General features: G+C 44.3%; 1 protein-coding gene across 2 annotated transcripts in view; it reads left to right on the forward strand.

Annotated features, from left to right (window-relative positions):
* ANKDD1A (ankyrin repeat and death domain containing 1A) overlaps positions 1-14,704 on the forward strand; it is a 239,158-nt gene that overhangs the window by 212,648 nt on the left and 11,806 nt on the right. For both annotated transcript variants that reach the window (XM_069625082.1, XM_069625083.1), the window contains exon 14: positions 2,397-2,528. In XM_069625082.1, the coding sequence (XP_069481183.1) occupies positions 2,397-2,528 (132 nt within the window). The remainder of the gene's footprint in view (positions 1-2,396; positions 2,529-14,704) is intronic.

The raw sequence follows: 14,704 nt of genomic DNA on the forward strand, positions 1-14,704 counted from the left end.
ATAAAATTGCAATACAGAAACGAGCGCATTGCTTCAGATGTGCCACATATTGGCACACATTACGGCGGCTCATTACGTTGCATCAAACGTGCACATGAAGATTGATGCAGAAAAATGTTTGCAAAGCTTGTAAAAACTGGAGCAAAGCAGGAAGTTCCCAGAAGCACAAGAAAGAACATTGGAAGGTCCCAATATGGAACCCAGAACCATCCTGCTGATTAACATGGCATCTAGGAAGAAAGACCCTGCCAAAAGGTGAAGAAAAGCAAAAACAGCGGGCCAAAAACCTCACTGACGGAAGAAATTGAAGTTCTGTTATCTTAAAGGTATTTGTATAGCTCACCGTCACAAACGGAATTGGTCCCCAGGCGTTCAGGCGGATCTGTAAACAAGAAGGCGGGTTGCGTTAGTTAGTTGGCGATGGAGTAGGATAGTGAGAGAAGTGGTGTCCTGTTGGCGGCGTCAGTTCGGTATACACCATGCGCTAAGCTTTGATGCGAGTATCGGATCGAAGCAGGCCACGTGTGCTGTTGGTGTGGCTTATGTGTAGTTGTTGTTGTCGTGAAGTGCATGCGTCTTGCTGTGCGAGAGGTGGTTGTGTAGGTTTCTGTATGAGTTAGGTACGCAGGATTTAGATGGTGAACTACCCGCTACAGCGGCGAATGCCAACAGCCCAGCATTTTAGATGGCGCTCTGGGCCAAACTGACTGCCATTAGCAACACCCTGGTCTTGCTCGCAGGAAGAGGAGATCTGGAAGCGCAGTGGTGACATGAGATGCAGAGCTAAGAATAAGGTGGCAGACGTGCACGTCACGCCCATGCTGGGGCCACAGGTGGAGTACTGTCTAGTGCTGGCACTTTAACCCCAATGGAGGCTGGCATGATTGGGGGGGAGGGGGTGTGTGTGTGTGTGTGTGTGTGTGTGTTAGTTATGTGCGATATGTGTTTTCATTGGACAGATGTAACCACAGTTCATCACACACTAGAACCTGTAGAGCAGAATGCCATTTGCTAGGGAGATGATGTGGTGTTGCACGTGTATAAACCCCACGCTTGACCTCACATGACCCCTTACCCCCACCAACGTGTATGACGATCATTTGCTTGTATTGACATGTGGGTTATTACAGTACATTTGGTCTGTTTCAAAGCACGTGTTTGGGAACCTGAGGGCTTCGCCTTCAGAGTCATTGTCAATTCAATGTTTTATCAGTGAATATCTGCATGGTGCCAAGAGGACACGCGGGTTCCCACGCAGGAACACGCATGTTGCCTACAAGTGGTGATGGAAAGTGAACACACGGTGGGCCGATGGGCAGAGCTACTAAAGCACTGGTTGGATTGTTGGATCCACGCCGTTCTTGTAAAGTAAGCGGCAAGAAATTGGCTAATTTGGAGGGCAGGAGTATGTGCTGGCAACCTTGGCATACAACCCAATGCTAAATGAAATTGGAACAAGTTGTGTTGGCTCCAGTTCTAGTGCTCCTCGAAAAAAGGTGTGGTTGGTAAGATTATCTTACCCATGGGGTGCCAGCGTTTGCCGCACACTGTAAGATGTACATGCTCCATACTCATTCGCAAGGTAAAGCATGTCCAGACCACAAGTTCATCTCAAGTGAACACGACATATACAGCGGGAGAGAATTTGCACTCGTATATGAATAAGACATGCAGACCTGGAGTTTATTAATAATATTGAATAGATTCAAGATCAAATGGGAGAGATCCAACGAACCTCCCCCTCAACCTCCCCTGCCATGTTGCACTAAGACAGACACTTCGGGTTTTGGTTCCAGTGACTTTAAGTGGGCTGGGGCTCTGGCATTGACGCTTTGCAACCAGAGATGGCAACATGTTTAGGGGTGCATCGACAGCAAGAGACCCCCGAACATCTATTAATGCAATGGCTTGCTATTGACCACCTGCATGACGTATGCTTGGGTATGTTTTTGCACCAGGCTGCTTTTACGAAGACAGAATAATTTTGGTGGTGGTGTCTGAGTAGACAAATATCCCTCTGCTTTATATAGTTAATATCTGGTTAAGAGTGGAAGAATTGTTAAAAGTAATTGTCTAGGATTGCACAGTAAGTAACTCCTATTTTGTAAAAAATTAAAATAAAAAGTGGAGTTGTTGCTTTGCTGTTAGTTTTCAGATGCGTTATACTAAGGCATTATATTTGTCAATACCAGATGATACTATATTTTTCAATTGAAAAATACATTTCTTTTATAGGTATTTAAAGTGTAAAGGTTGATATGTCTACTAATCCACAGTATAATAAAAAGGAAAGCACATGAGCTTATTGTAGTGATGGACACATGTTAGACATTTCTTGGACATGGGAACACTGATGCACATGTGTTTTTTTTTTTTTTCCCTTTGCCCGCTTGCAGGTACTAAAAGTTACCGGGATCATGGCCACAGGATGCTGCTCATCTGGCTACATGGGGTAGTCATGGCCGGGGAGAATCCCATCAAAGGGCTGTACGAAGGCCTTGTAGGCATTGGCAGGAGAGACCTGGCAGGTATGGTGTACCCACTGTTACTGTACCACAGCACAGGTATGGTGTACCCACCGTTACTTTACCCCCAGCACAGGTTGCCTCGAATGCATGGTCTCGTTTTCCAACTTCAGCATCCGATTTGGGCATCATTGGGGGCAAGAGCCATGGCTCAGTGCCTTGGCAAAGCCTCTGTAAAAGGGGATTGGACCGGGCCGGAATACCTTTTCCAGTTAGGTTCCCCTACATTCTTTTGATTTTTAAGACTCTTTAGTTTTTTATTTCCCTGTTGTATTATTTCGGCAGCATTTTCATGTCATTTGTGTTGGTTTATAGCTTACATTTTTTTTAATGGCCACCATGCTTTGCTAATTCTCCGCACTTCAACACTTTTTTGTTTTGTTTAACCCATCCTCCTCATTTACTCCTTCCTTCTGCCTCCCAGTCCCTGCACAATGTGTGTACAACAGAAGTGCTGCTTTTGGGCATTATCCCTGTACTGCTATTGCCCTCCCCGTTCTTCTGCAGTAGACCCAGAAGGAGCGTGCAACATTAATAAAACAAGCCTTGGCAATGCCAACAGTTGGGGGTTTTTGTATAGGCTTCAGAAATGGAAATACTAGGCACCAGTGGAGTAACTTTGCTGAAAATGTTGGTGGTCACATGACATCTGAAGAAAAGGTGCCCCAGCCAAATGAATGGGGAGAAAATGGTGTGCCATGAAAGTTGGAGGGGTGGGGGGTGGGGGAAACAACAACCCCATCCCCCCCTAAAATTACACCCATGCCAAGCATCGCCGTAATGGTATTAATCTGCCATTGATGGTAGAGGGTGCAAATGGTAAAAGTGCCTGGGCTTTAAATAGCAGTGCCTGGCAAATGCCTAATGCTTATAGCGGAGCCAAAACGGTTGGCTTTGCCAATGCTTGTTTTTAACTGGACTTCAGTGAAGGGCTTGCAAATGGAGTGGCTGAAGGCAGACCTGGTTGACATTTTTATTACACCGCTAGTGGGTTTTCACCGTTAACTCTGAGAAGACTGCGCTGAAGGAACACTGGCAGGCACTCGAGTGCAACGTTTGATGGTAAGGCTTGATTAAAGTGAGCTCAGAGTTCCCATGAGGAGGTGGTGTGGGCGGGGAGAGGCAGGAACAGGGTGGGAATGGCCAGAGGGATTAGCATGGTCATGGGCAGTTAATGGGTGAGCACATAAGCAACCACCTACAAACTGTGTCCCTCCTCATATGCCATTTCTCCCTATCTGTACTCTAATGTAATAGGTTTGGCTTATAGGTGTCACAAGACATGTTATTTAAATACTACAAAATAAAACCACATTTCATTAAGCAAATCACACACAAAGTAACATGTTTTACTTCACCACCAAAACTCCAAAGCATGTTTTGCTATTGTCACCATGTGCTCATAGCCTGTTTTGGCCTGGGCAAGGGTCATTATTGCTTGAAGACACAAATCAACTAAAATTAGCATAAAGTTTAATTGGAGAATTCTTGAACAGCCTTTGGGGAATTCATAAAACAGCCTGACACATGTTTCGAGCTGAGGTGCTCGTCAGAGGCTGGTGATTTTATACATGATTATACAAAGATCCAAAACATCAAAACAAAGCGAGGATCAACAAAAATAAAACCTAAAAAGTTGGCATTGTTATACCAACAGCCACAGTTCCAAGCAAAGGGTACATGTGTGGCCGCACCCGCAAAGTGTTAGATCACAAAAATCAACATCATGAACTTTACAGTGCTCAGTTGTATGCAATGACGAATAGTCATATTGAATGGGATCTATTTACCTTTCTCCAACAGTCGAGCATTACGTTATTTATTGATCTGGATGACCAATTATTTATTGGTAAGCACTTTTATCCTCAGTATTGCCTTTTTAGATAGCACCATTTTATGAGTGTCTTACCCTACATGGACTTTCCCTAACTACATGCTGTATTTTCCAACAAATTCCTCAGTCTAGGCTGATTCACAAGGAATATAAGGTAACTCCTTCCTTTTTTTCAGTCAATTGATTTTTTGGTATGCCCATTGAGTGGGAGAGACATTACCTCTCATGCTATTGTTAAATATGTCTTTGGACTACTAATTGATGTCAATTCGTTTTTATTTTTGTTTCTCTTCCAAACTATTTATCTTGCAACGACTCTGGTAATTATGGATGCATTTACTATATCCTTTATTTCAAAAAATATGCAACCCGATTAATTGTTTACAATTTTATTTATGCTCTCAAATGTTGGCACATTATGTTTATCCGTTGTCTTTGTTGATTTTTGTGATCTAACACTTTGCGGGTGCGGCCACACATGTACCCTTTGCTTGGAACTGTGGCTGTTGGTATAACAATGCCAACTTTTTAGGTTTTATTTTTGTTGATCCTCGCTTTGTTTTGATGTTTTGGATCTTTGTATAATCATGTATAAAATCACCAGCCTCTGACGAGCACCTCAGCTCGAAACATGTGTCAGGCTGTTTTATGAATTCCCCAAAGGCTGTTCAAGAATTCTCCAATTAAACTTTATGCTAATTTTAGTTGATTTGTGTCTTTGTGCGCAGATATCAGGCAAACAACCCTCTGTCTTACATACCGTTGGCAACGTTGGCAGGTTGCAATCGAGCCTTTGCCTCATTCTGCAGCCCTTGCTCAACATCAGGGCGCCTGTATCTCACAACAATCCTTTTCTGCCAAATAAAAGGTTGCAACATTATTGCTCGGTCCGAGGGGTCTGGCGGTAACAACCCCTCCCTCCTGTATAAGGCTTCTCTTTCTTTATTCACTTTCTTTGCGGCTCCAGCTCTGGTGTCTCTCCTCCTGTGTTGCCATGTCTATTCCCTGCTCTTGCTCTGTGTGCCTCACCTTAGCCCCTGTGTTGCCCTGTATCACTTGGGCTCAGAGTTGCTCTTCCTCGCCTTTTTCTTCTATTTGTTTTTTTGGCCTAGCTGCAATGCATATTTAAAAAGCTGGAAATGCATTTCCATCTACAAATCTAGTTCACATTTCCAATTGGGCAGTCCTGTTAAATGTGTGCAAACCTGCTTTTGGGAGTTGGACTGGGAATTATAGAGTTGGGTGTGTCTCGCCGGATGCAGCACTTGCTCCAATGCAGATACAAGCAAAGCAGCCCTGATGAGAGGCGTTTCCTGAATGATTGAACATTTAGCAGTCCTGGTGATAAGTGTAGAGCCACGCCAAACCCTTTAGCTGCATCTTAAACGCATACCTCTGGTGCCGAAGCATTTACTCACCTATAAAAGTATTGCAACTAGCAGGTTTCACAGTGATCTCTGTAGCAGGGCTTTTGACCCACTGAGCTAAATTTCCCAACATACTGGTAGCAATGGAAGGGCTGCAGGGCAGGGCTGTGAACACTGGCAGTCCCATGTAATGCTTGCCTGACATGAAGGGCTTGTTAAGGGCCCCGAGCCTGTGTGTGCTATCCTGCATCTGAATCGGGAGATTCGAGGCTGGGGCCCTTCCATGCCGCTAGCTTTTTGGAAGTGTTCGTCACTATTCAGACAAGGGAGGGGCAGAAGTTATGAGAAGTGCAAAACTGAGAACAGGATGGCTTGAGGTCTACCACAGCAGTGCCTTCTTTGCACACTGTCCAACTGTGTGCATCGCACCAGCTCAGGAGTGCGGAGAGAAGAGCTCGGACACTGTTCTTGTTCAGTACTTTAGCTCCCGGCCGAAAACTGCCAATACATGCTGCTGCCGTGTGAGATAAATTCAGGTACGGTCCCAAAACATGAACCGGAAGCCTCTAGAATAGTCTATATTGGTCTATGAAGTGGGCATGGCAGCTCCACAGAGATTGAGGACTGTGCCTAAATATGTAGCAGACCTGTTGAGAAGTCCTGGTACGATCAGTGCCCCTGAACATGTATGTATACAGCACTGCTATCTCAACTGCCCCTGACTCACTTCAAACCACTACAGGACTTGCTGTGCTGCTTTTGGCGCTCTCCAAACTGCCTAGCTGCTCTTGGGCTTACCAACGGCAACTGCACCTATGGAAGCCCCCGCCTTAACGCAATGAAAGCAACAAACTGGAGCGGTCACTCGACTTGCTGTAAACGATTAATTTGCTCTTCTCGTATGCCAAAAGGACCCAACATAAGCCTGTTCGCGCGGCTGATTCGACAGCTGACCCGAAACCCTGGAAGACATCGAGTCGACTAGCTCGAATGCCGACTATTCACCGGAAGCCCGTGCCTCAAACTGACTCAATTCGGACTCACTGTTAAAACATGCAATGAGTGGTTCAACTGCTGCAAAGTGCCTAGAAGCCTGGCTCACAAAGACAAGAACCAAAACCTACTTGAAGAGCCCTTATCAGCCTTAATGGATTATAGTGACTTAAGCCCCCACGCCCCCCCCCCTTTCTCTGACTTTTTAAAGAGACCTCCATGAACAATTACACGGTTGCTGAAATCTTGTGGCTTAGCACACCTGCTTTTTGATATGATACGTTATTTATAACGTGCTTAATACCCAGAGGTGTCTAAGCGCAGACCCGGGGATTGAACCTGTGTTGCTCCATGTCGTCTTCCATCCAAGGTAAGCACGTTGCCCCTGAGCTATCCTCCTGGGCTGTATAGTGACCTTTTTTTCTTTTTCTTTCTCAGTCTGCATTCTGTGTTCTTTTACCTGGGCGGGTCTATAGTGTTTTTAATTAGTTGTGTGTATTGTTTTTATTAAGTTCCTATGTTCAAGGAACCTTGGTTGGATATTAATTTATTTTGGCACCACCGTACTGTTTGTGTTGCAGCAGTATCAGGTCACACCCTCCTGACTCTATAGTTTGCCATCGGCTCATATTACTAAAAGAGGCAAAGGAGGTATTCTGGTCCGGCTGTGCCTGTTTTACCTTCCATTAGGATCACTGCTGGTTTAGAAGTAGTGTAGGACTGAGGTGGTGGTTTAGCCAGTACTTATCCCTGTAATCCTGCATAGTAATTTCTTCACACACCCCCCAGCTGAACCCCCCCCCCCACTCTACACCCATTCAGCCACCCACCCCCTTGAACTCAACACCTCTGCACCCCTGCACCACACACCTATCCCTGCACCATACACTCATATAACAGCCACCCTTTCCTTGCACCACATACACAACCTCCTCCCATTCCTACCACATACACCCTCCTCTTTCCCTGCACCACACACCTACCTACACCCCACATGCATGCACACCTTCCTCCCTTTCCCTTCACAATACTCGGACCCAACCACCTCCCTTTCCCGTACAATTCATCTTCCACCCTCCTTCATCCTGGCACTTAAGAGTGCCACACACACACACACACACTGCACCTCACCCTAGCACTACTGAACTTGAATATAGAAAATGTGCTGATGAAAGGAACTGCAATCGGAAGAAGCTACCAGGACTCTTTGGGGCAGGTATCTGTACATGCGTGCATGCATTCAGGCCTGGAGCAGGTATCTGTACATGTGTGCATGCGTGCATGCATTGAGGCTTAGGGCAGGTATCTATACATGCACGCATTGAGACTTGGAACAGTTCTCTATCTGTATGTGTTAAAGGTATTGTGTACTGCGCACCGTCACCAACGGAATTGGTCCCCAGGCGCTCAGGCGGATCTGCAAACAAGGTGGGGCGGGCTGGGGTTAGTCCGGTGAAGAGGGTGTAGGAAAGTGAGAAAGGTGATGTCCTGTTGGCAGCTTCAGTTCGGTTTACACCATGCGCTGACCTTGGGTGTGAATATCAGATTGATGCAAGTCCTCGTTTGCTGTTGGTGCGACATAAGTGTTTGTTGCAGTGTGGTGAAATGCGTACGGTTTATTGTGCAAGGAGGTGGTTGTGTGGATTTTTGTGTGAGTTAAGTATGCAGAAATGTGAGCTTTTGGGTTATGAAGGGCACGGCTACTGCGAACTCGCTACCGGCACCCGCAAATGGGCCATTACCGGCTGATTATGAGTGGAATGGGCCGGTAATTGCCCATTCGCGGGTGCCTGCATGGCCCGGCTCACTATCCCCATTCCGCCCCATAGGGCAGGATGGGGGTGGGGAGCATGGTTGCACCGTTAATAACAGTGCCGGTGCAATCACAAGTTATGCTCGCAGTTGCCAGTTTGCACGCCTGGTCAGACGTGCTGTCCGGAACCCGCGAGCAGAACTCGTAATGTGGCGGTATGGTGAGCAAAGGCACCGTTGGCACTAACGGCGCCGTTGTTGCCTTACCACCACATTCGTAATGGGCCCATAGTCTTTCTTTTTCTTTCCTGTCCGTCTAATTGTCAGGAGTGATGACATGGCAACTTCCCAGCTGTGTTATTTTCGACCTTTGTGTACCAGGTTGAGGCGGGCATTGGCCCCCACTCTGGTATTGGTGCTGTATTTTTACAATCTTCCGCTCCCTTCCTATCTATTTCCTGTTGGTGATCCATTGCTGCCTATGTTTACTTTGTAGGCTAAGGTGTTATAGACATATCATCCTTACCCTTCCATCCGATCTCCCTGTGATCGTTCTTTGGTATGATTCTAGCTTATCTATCTTTCAGTTGGTAAGTTGATATGCCGTAGATTGTTCTTACCTTACTTCAGTTGATGAGAGATGGGCAGGATCGGTTTCCTCTCTCAGCATTGTTTTAGCTGTGTATGTGCCCCCATAGGCAGTCTTTCTATTTATGGGGCGAAGAACCAAGATTTGAGGCGTGTTCTGAATAGGAGGTGATCTCTTGTGTTGCGAATGTTGTTTGGGAGCTTGTTCCAGGTTTTTGGGGAAAGGTGAGAGAAAGAGGATCCTCCGAATTCTCTTTTGTTGTATAGTTTTGGTTCCAAACTGATGTCACTGCTGGAGCTGAGTGGCCTTGTTGGGCGGTGTACGTTTACTTTTTCTCTTAGGAACTCTGCGGCTTGGCCGTGAATTGCTCTGTGGGTTATGAACATTGATTTGAACTTGATTCGCTGTTTTATTGGTAGCCAGTGTTGCATTTTCAGCACTGGTGTGATGTGTTCTCTTCGAGGTAGTTTCTCCATCAGGACTCCCAAGTTCTGTTGGCCAGGGGATTGTAGAGGTTGTTTTCTCCTTTTTTTGTGATGATTATTTGTTTTGCCACAGTTGAGTTTGAGATAGTTCGAGTTCATCCAGTTGTACATTTCACGAAGGCAGCTCTGTTTTTCTTCTTATGTATCTTGTATTTTGTAGCCTATTTGTGTGTTGTCATCATAGTTGTAACAGGTGAGGCTGTGTCTTTTAATGATCTTGATTAGTTGAGACAGGTAGATGTTGAATAATAACGGGGCGAAGGATCTTTGTGGTACTCCTCATGAGAATTCTCTTAGGTTGGATTTGAAAGGTTTGATCCATATGGATTCTGTTCTGTTTGTTAGGAAGGATTTGATCCATAGTAAGACACGGTCGGTGATTCCAGTTTCTTCCAATCTCATGCTCAGGATGTCCTGATTAACTGTGTCAAATGCCACAGAGATCTAGAAGTATCAAAGTGGTACTATTGTCTGAGTCTGCATCTGCCTTTAGATCATCCCAGATTGAGAGAAGTGCGGTTTCCGTTCCTCTCATTGGTCTAAAGCCTACTTGTGCCTTGTCCAATAGGCGGTTCTCTTCTATGAATTCTTGGGTTGTTCTAAATATGTAGGTTTCCAGCAGTTTAGCTGGTTACGGGAAGTTGGAGATGGGTCTGGAATTGGAGAAATCCTCCACATTTCCTGCTGTATCCTTGATTGGCTTGATGTATGCTGATTTGAAGGATTGTGGCCCTTTCCCTGTTGAGATTGATAAGTTGAAGACGTTTCTGTAATAGTCAACGGTTGAGTTCCTTCTGAGAGGATTGATTTGTATATGTCTGGGGGCAAGGATCTGTGGGGAACCCGTTTTCTTTTGTTTGACAAGTGTCTCCACTGATATGTGCAGGAAGTTTCAGAGTTTGTTCCTGTGTTCCTTGCACTGGTGGTTGTCTTTAGTGTTGTGGTTGTATGGTCTGTTGGATGGTCATGATTTTATTTTTGAAGTGGTCTGTGAGGTCACTGCATCATTTCTTCGATGATTTTTGGGTGTTGTTGCAGCCGGGTGTATTTCATTTATGATTTTAAAGAGTTCTTTTTGGGTGTTTGGTGCTTTGAAGATTCTGTTGTCGTAGTATATTCCTTTTTTTTAATTTCCTTTTTGTATGAGTGGATATGTTGTTGCAATTTGAATTTCTTTGTGCTGTCGTTTTAGATCCTCCATTGTAGTTCGTTATCGGTTTTTCCTTTTCATGGCGCTGTGTAGTGGGGTAAACAATTTTTCTGTTACTCTTTTGCATGATGGGGTAAAATGTTTTTCTTTGGCAATCTTGTCTATTGTTGTTGTGAAGTAGTTCTATTTTGTTTTTCCAGATCAACTTCATCCATAGTTCTCACTTGTGGTTTGGTGATCTCCAGTAGTTCATTTAAGTTGCAGTTTTTGAAGGTTCTCCCAGTTTCTTTTCATGATGATCGGTTGCTTGTCCTGTTGCTTGATTATTGGTGTGGCCAGTGCGATTATTAAGGGAATGATGAGGTGATTGCTCTTAGGATCTGAATCGGTGGCACTGTGGTAATGTTTTTTTTTCTTGGTGAAGATTGCGTCTAGTGTATGTCCTGCTATGTGGGTTGCTGGTTTGACTAGTTGATGTAATTTCATTGTTGCTAATTGGCTGGTTAGAGATCTTTGTGTGGTTGTAGTTTCTTCATCGAACCAGATGTTGAAGTCACTGAGGATAATCGAGTGATTGTGCTCGATGGCTAGGTTGGTGATTGCTTCCGTGAAGGTGTCTACAAAGGATGCATCGTAGGTTGATGGTCTGTATACCAGTATCAGTATGAATTTCAGGTTTGTTCTGGGGTTTGTTGATAGGCGGAGGATTAGTGATTTGCAGTTATTGATGTTTAATGGGTCTTCCAGTTTAATTTCCAGGTGTTCCTAGTGGATTATTGCCAGTCCGCCACCTCTTTTGGTTTTCCTGTTTGCTTGGACGCACTTGAAGCATCAGGCAGGCAGTTGTTAAGAGTGATCTTGTAGATGTCATCTAGCCATGTTTCAGTTACAAATAGGATGTCGATACCTCCGTCACATAGGATGTCGTAGATTTCAGTGGCATGGTTGGACATTGACCTTGCATTGGTTAGATTGCAGTGGATCTTTTTGGTGTGTTTCAGTTTATTTGTTCCCTGTTTTGATTTGTGGGTGTTCAATTGGAGTGCTTCTGTGTTGACGGTGGATGGTTGAGGTTCCGTAGAGTCTGCTTCGTCATTGAATCGGTCTGTTAGATTGATAGGTGAATTGTTGACTTCTACTGCTTCCTCAACTCCTGTGGTGTGATGTGGATATCGGTAGTGCCCTTCTGTTCTTGTGATATATGGAGTAAGGGAATTGGTATCATCCCATTCTCTTCTTGGGTCCTCCAGTCTTTTTTCCGTTGTTCGGGGGAATTCTTTGCCTGTCTCTATCAGTGTTTTTAAGTATCGAGGTTCTGCGGTTGTTGCGAGGTACTGTGTAAAGTATAAGGATTTTTCTCTTATGATCTGTTGATTTGTATTATATTATTGGCAGGGTGCATTCTGTATTCATGGCGGCTTCTACTGGAGGCGGTTCAATTTGTGTATCCGTATTAGTTGTTCCATGTTGTTCCTGTTACCATAGGCAATGCCTCCATGTTTTCAGACACCGCCCCTGTGTTTTCATACACCATTATTTTCTGAAGCCTGACCGAAAGAATGAACCTAAGCAGGGTGGGGTAACGCCTTTTTTATTAAATAAGATTTGAGGCTACCTATTACAAAGGATTAGAACGTTTTTTTTAGGGAATTGAGATGTCGGGGCCAGCTCTGTCATGGGCCCTTGCTTTTGCTGGAATCTTTGCTAAATTAAATCCCAGCCATGTTTCAGGGATTGGGGTAACACCAATATCGTCTAGGTAATTTGTGACTCGTGTCCAAATTACCAAAGCATTTACTCGACAAGCGTGTTGCTGAGTGAGTGAGAGTAGGCTATCTGGGTCTGCTAATGCGTATTTTATCTTGGCCCATAAATTACAAGATGCTATGAACGGTTTATAGTGCCATTTTCAAACGTCACATTTTCGAAATGCCATTTTGTCGACACAAAATTGCAGGGAAAAAAATGTGGTTTTTTTTTTATTTTTATTTTTTTATTAAATGGGGTGGTCCCCCAACCCCCTGGTTTTTTTGACACTTTTTTTCACTAATGAAAGAAAAATAAAACATAAAATAATACATTCGGAATTTTTTTTCTGCATTTTTGTTTTGACAAAATGGCATTTCGAGAATTTAACTGGATACCGTTATGAACCATAGCATACTAAGAGAGGTAAGCCCTAGTACTAATCTAATTGCCTGTATTGGCATACCTGGGGGCAAATTTAAGATCGAACGTAGGATCGTTCCCTCTAATTTTCCTACTGCTTTTACCCACTTCCACGGAAATACTACCAAGGCATACACAATTGTAGGCACGTTTGATACCTTGTAAGCTAGAATGTTGGCTCCTAGGGATCTAGCACCCCACCCCCCCCCCCAACCCCCACGTTGGGAGTCGATCACCCTTCTTAGTACAAGCCATTTCTTCCAAGTTTTTTGGGTTACCTCCTCTAAAATAGCAGCTGCAGAGAACTTGGCCCTAATAGTAATTCCTAAATATCGGTAGCTGCTGGTGGTTTCCACCTTCTCTCCACCTAACCGTCACAAGATTTACAAGCTAATGCTCCTTTCCCCAAACACCATGATTTTTGTTTTATTGATGTTGGGTTCCAAGGCGAGCTCAGATGCAAAGATCAAAAGGGCGTGGAGAGAATGTTGTAGTCTGATTTCTGTTCTATAAAGGACTACCATGTCATCAGCATATGATATGCAAACCAAGCCCTTCTTCCCATATTGGGGCGGAGAGTTCAATACCCCCCCCCCCCCCAACTCCCTACCCCCCCGTCTTTTGGCAAGTAATGACAAGTAGATATTGAAAAACAGGGGTGCTAAAGCGCTTTGAGTCCTGTGATAGTAGAATTTTGACTACTGTATAGCGCTTTTATAAAGTATAACAAAGAGGGATCTATGTGCCAGTCTTCTAGCATTTTTTCCAGTTTCCCTCTGTCAACACTATCAAAAACAAAGTCCACAAAACAAAGCCGTACCCGGCTTAAGTTGCGTATCAGAAATTAACGTCAAGATTGTCCAGATTCGGTGAGTTGTCGAACCCGCCCTTTCTGAACCCTGTTTGATGGTACATTAATCCCTTTTGGGACACCCAATCGGAAAGCAATTCCAGCAGAATGCTAGCAAATACTTTCCCGCTGCAGTCCAGCATAGCCAGAAGTCTGTAGTTTTCGGGATGATCTTGTGGCCCTTTTTGAAGACTGGAATTAAGATGGCATTATTCCATGTCTCTGGTATTACCCCCGTTTGGCACGTGTAAATACATTTTGTTTTAAGATGAATGCCCATAAATCGTGATCTGCCTTCAGAATCAAATTGGTAATGCCATCTGGGCTAGCTGCACTAGAATATTTTAATTGATTTTTGCCATTTAATCCACCGTTTTAATATATTCGCCCACCATAGTATTTATCATCGGGCGAACTTCCTGATGCGCATTTTGCGGGCCCCGAAAAGACTTCTTAATGTACTCTACCCAATTCGATTCTGTTACTGTGATCATTTCCCCTGGGCATACTTTGAGAGTTGCCCAGCCAGTGACAAACATTTTTAGAATCATTTGTTCTGATGAACTTATTCAGGTATTTCCAACCCTTGTCATTACTTGAGGCCCGATGGTTTCTCAGCCATGATTTATAGTTATTCCTTAGAAAAGAGATCCTTTTCTTAATTTCCAATTCTGGCTACTCACAATTTGTTCTCACCTTCCTAATAGTAGAGTTTAACTTTTTCTTCCTTTTTCTTCTTTTTCGCGATCGTCTGGTCAAAACAGCATGCTGGTCGGTGGGAATTATTAATCACTTTCCTGGTCGTCAATGCGTCCAAAGTGACTTTAGGAGGATTTCAGACATGGTCTCCAGCAACTGGGACCCATCACTGGCCGCCACCTGATTTCTAAGAGCATTGAACGTGTCCATTGTTCTAATTGACCAACAAAGACGATTGCCTCCTGAATTGACCTTGGGCACTACTTTGAGCCAACTTCTTGGCACTAAATT

Source organism: Ambystoma mexicanum, chromosome 11, assembly GCF_040938575.1.
Source record: "Ambystoma mexicanum isolate Mex_15411 chromosome 11, UKY_AmexF1_1, whole genome shotgun sequence".
NCBI classification, from domain to species: Eukaryota; Metazoa; Chordata; class Amphibia; order Caudata; family Ambystomatidae; genus Ambystoma; species Ambystoma mexicanum.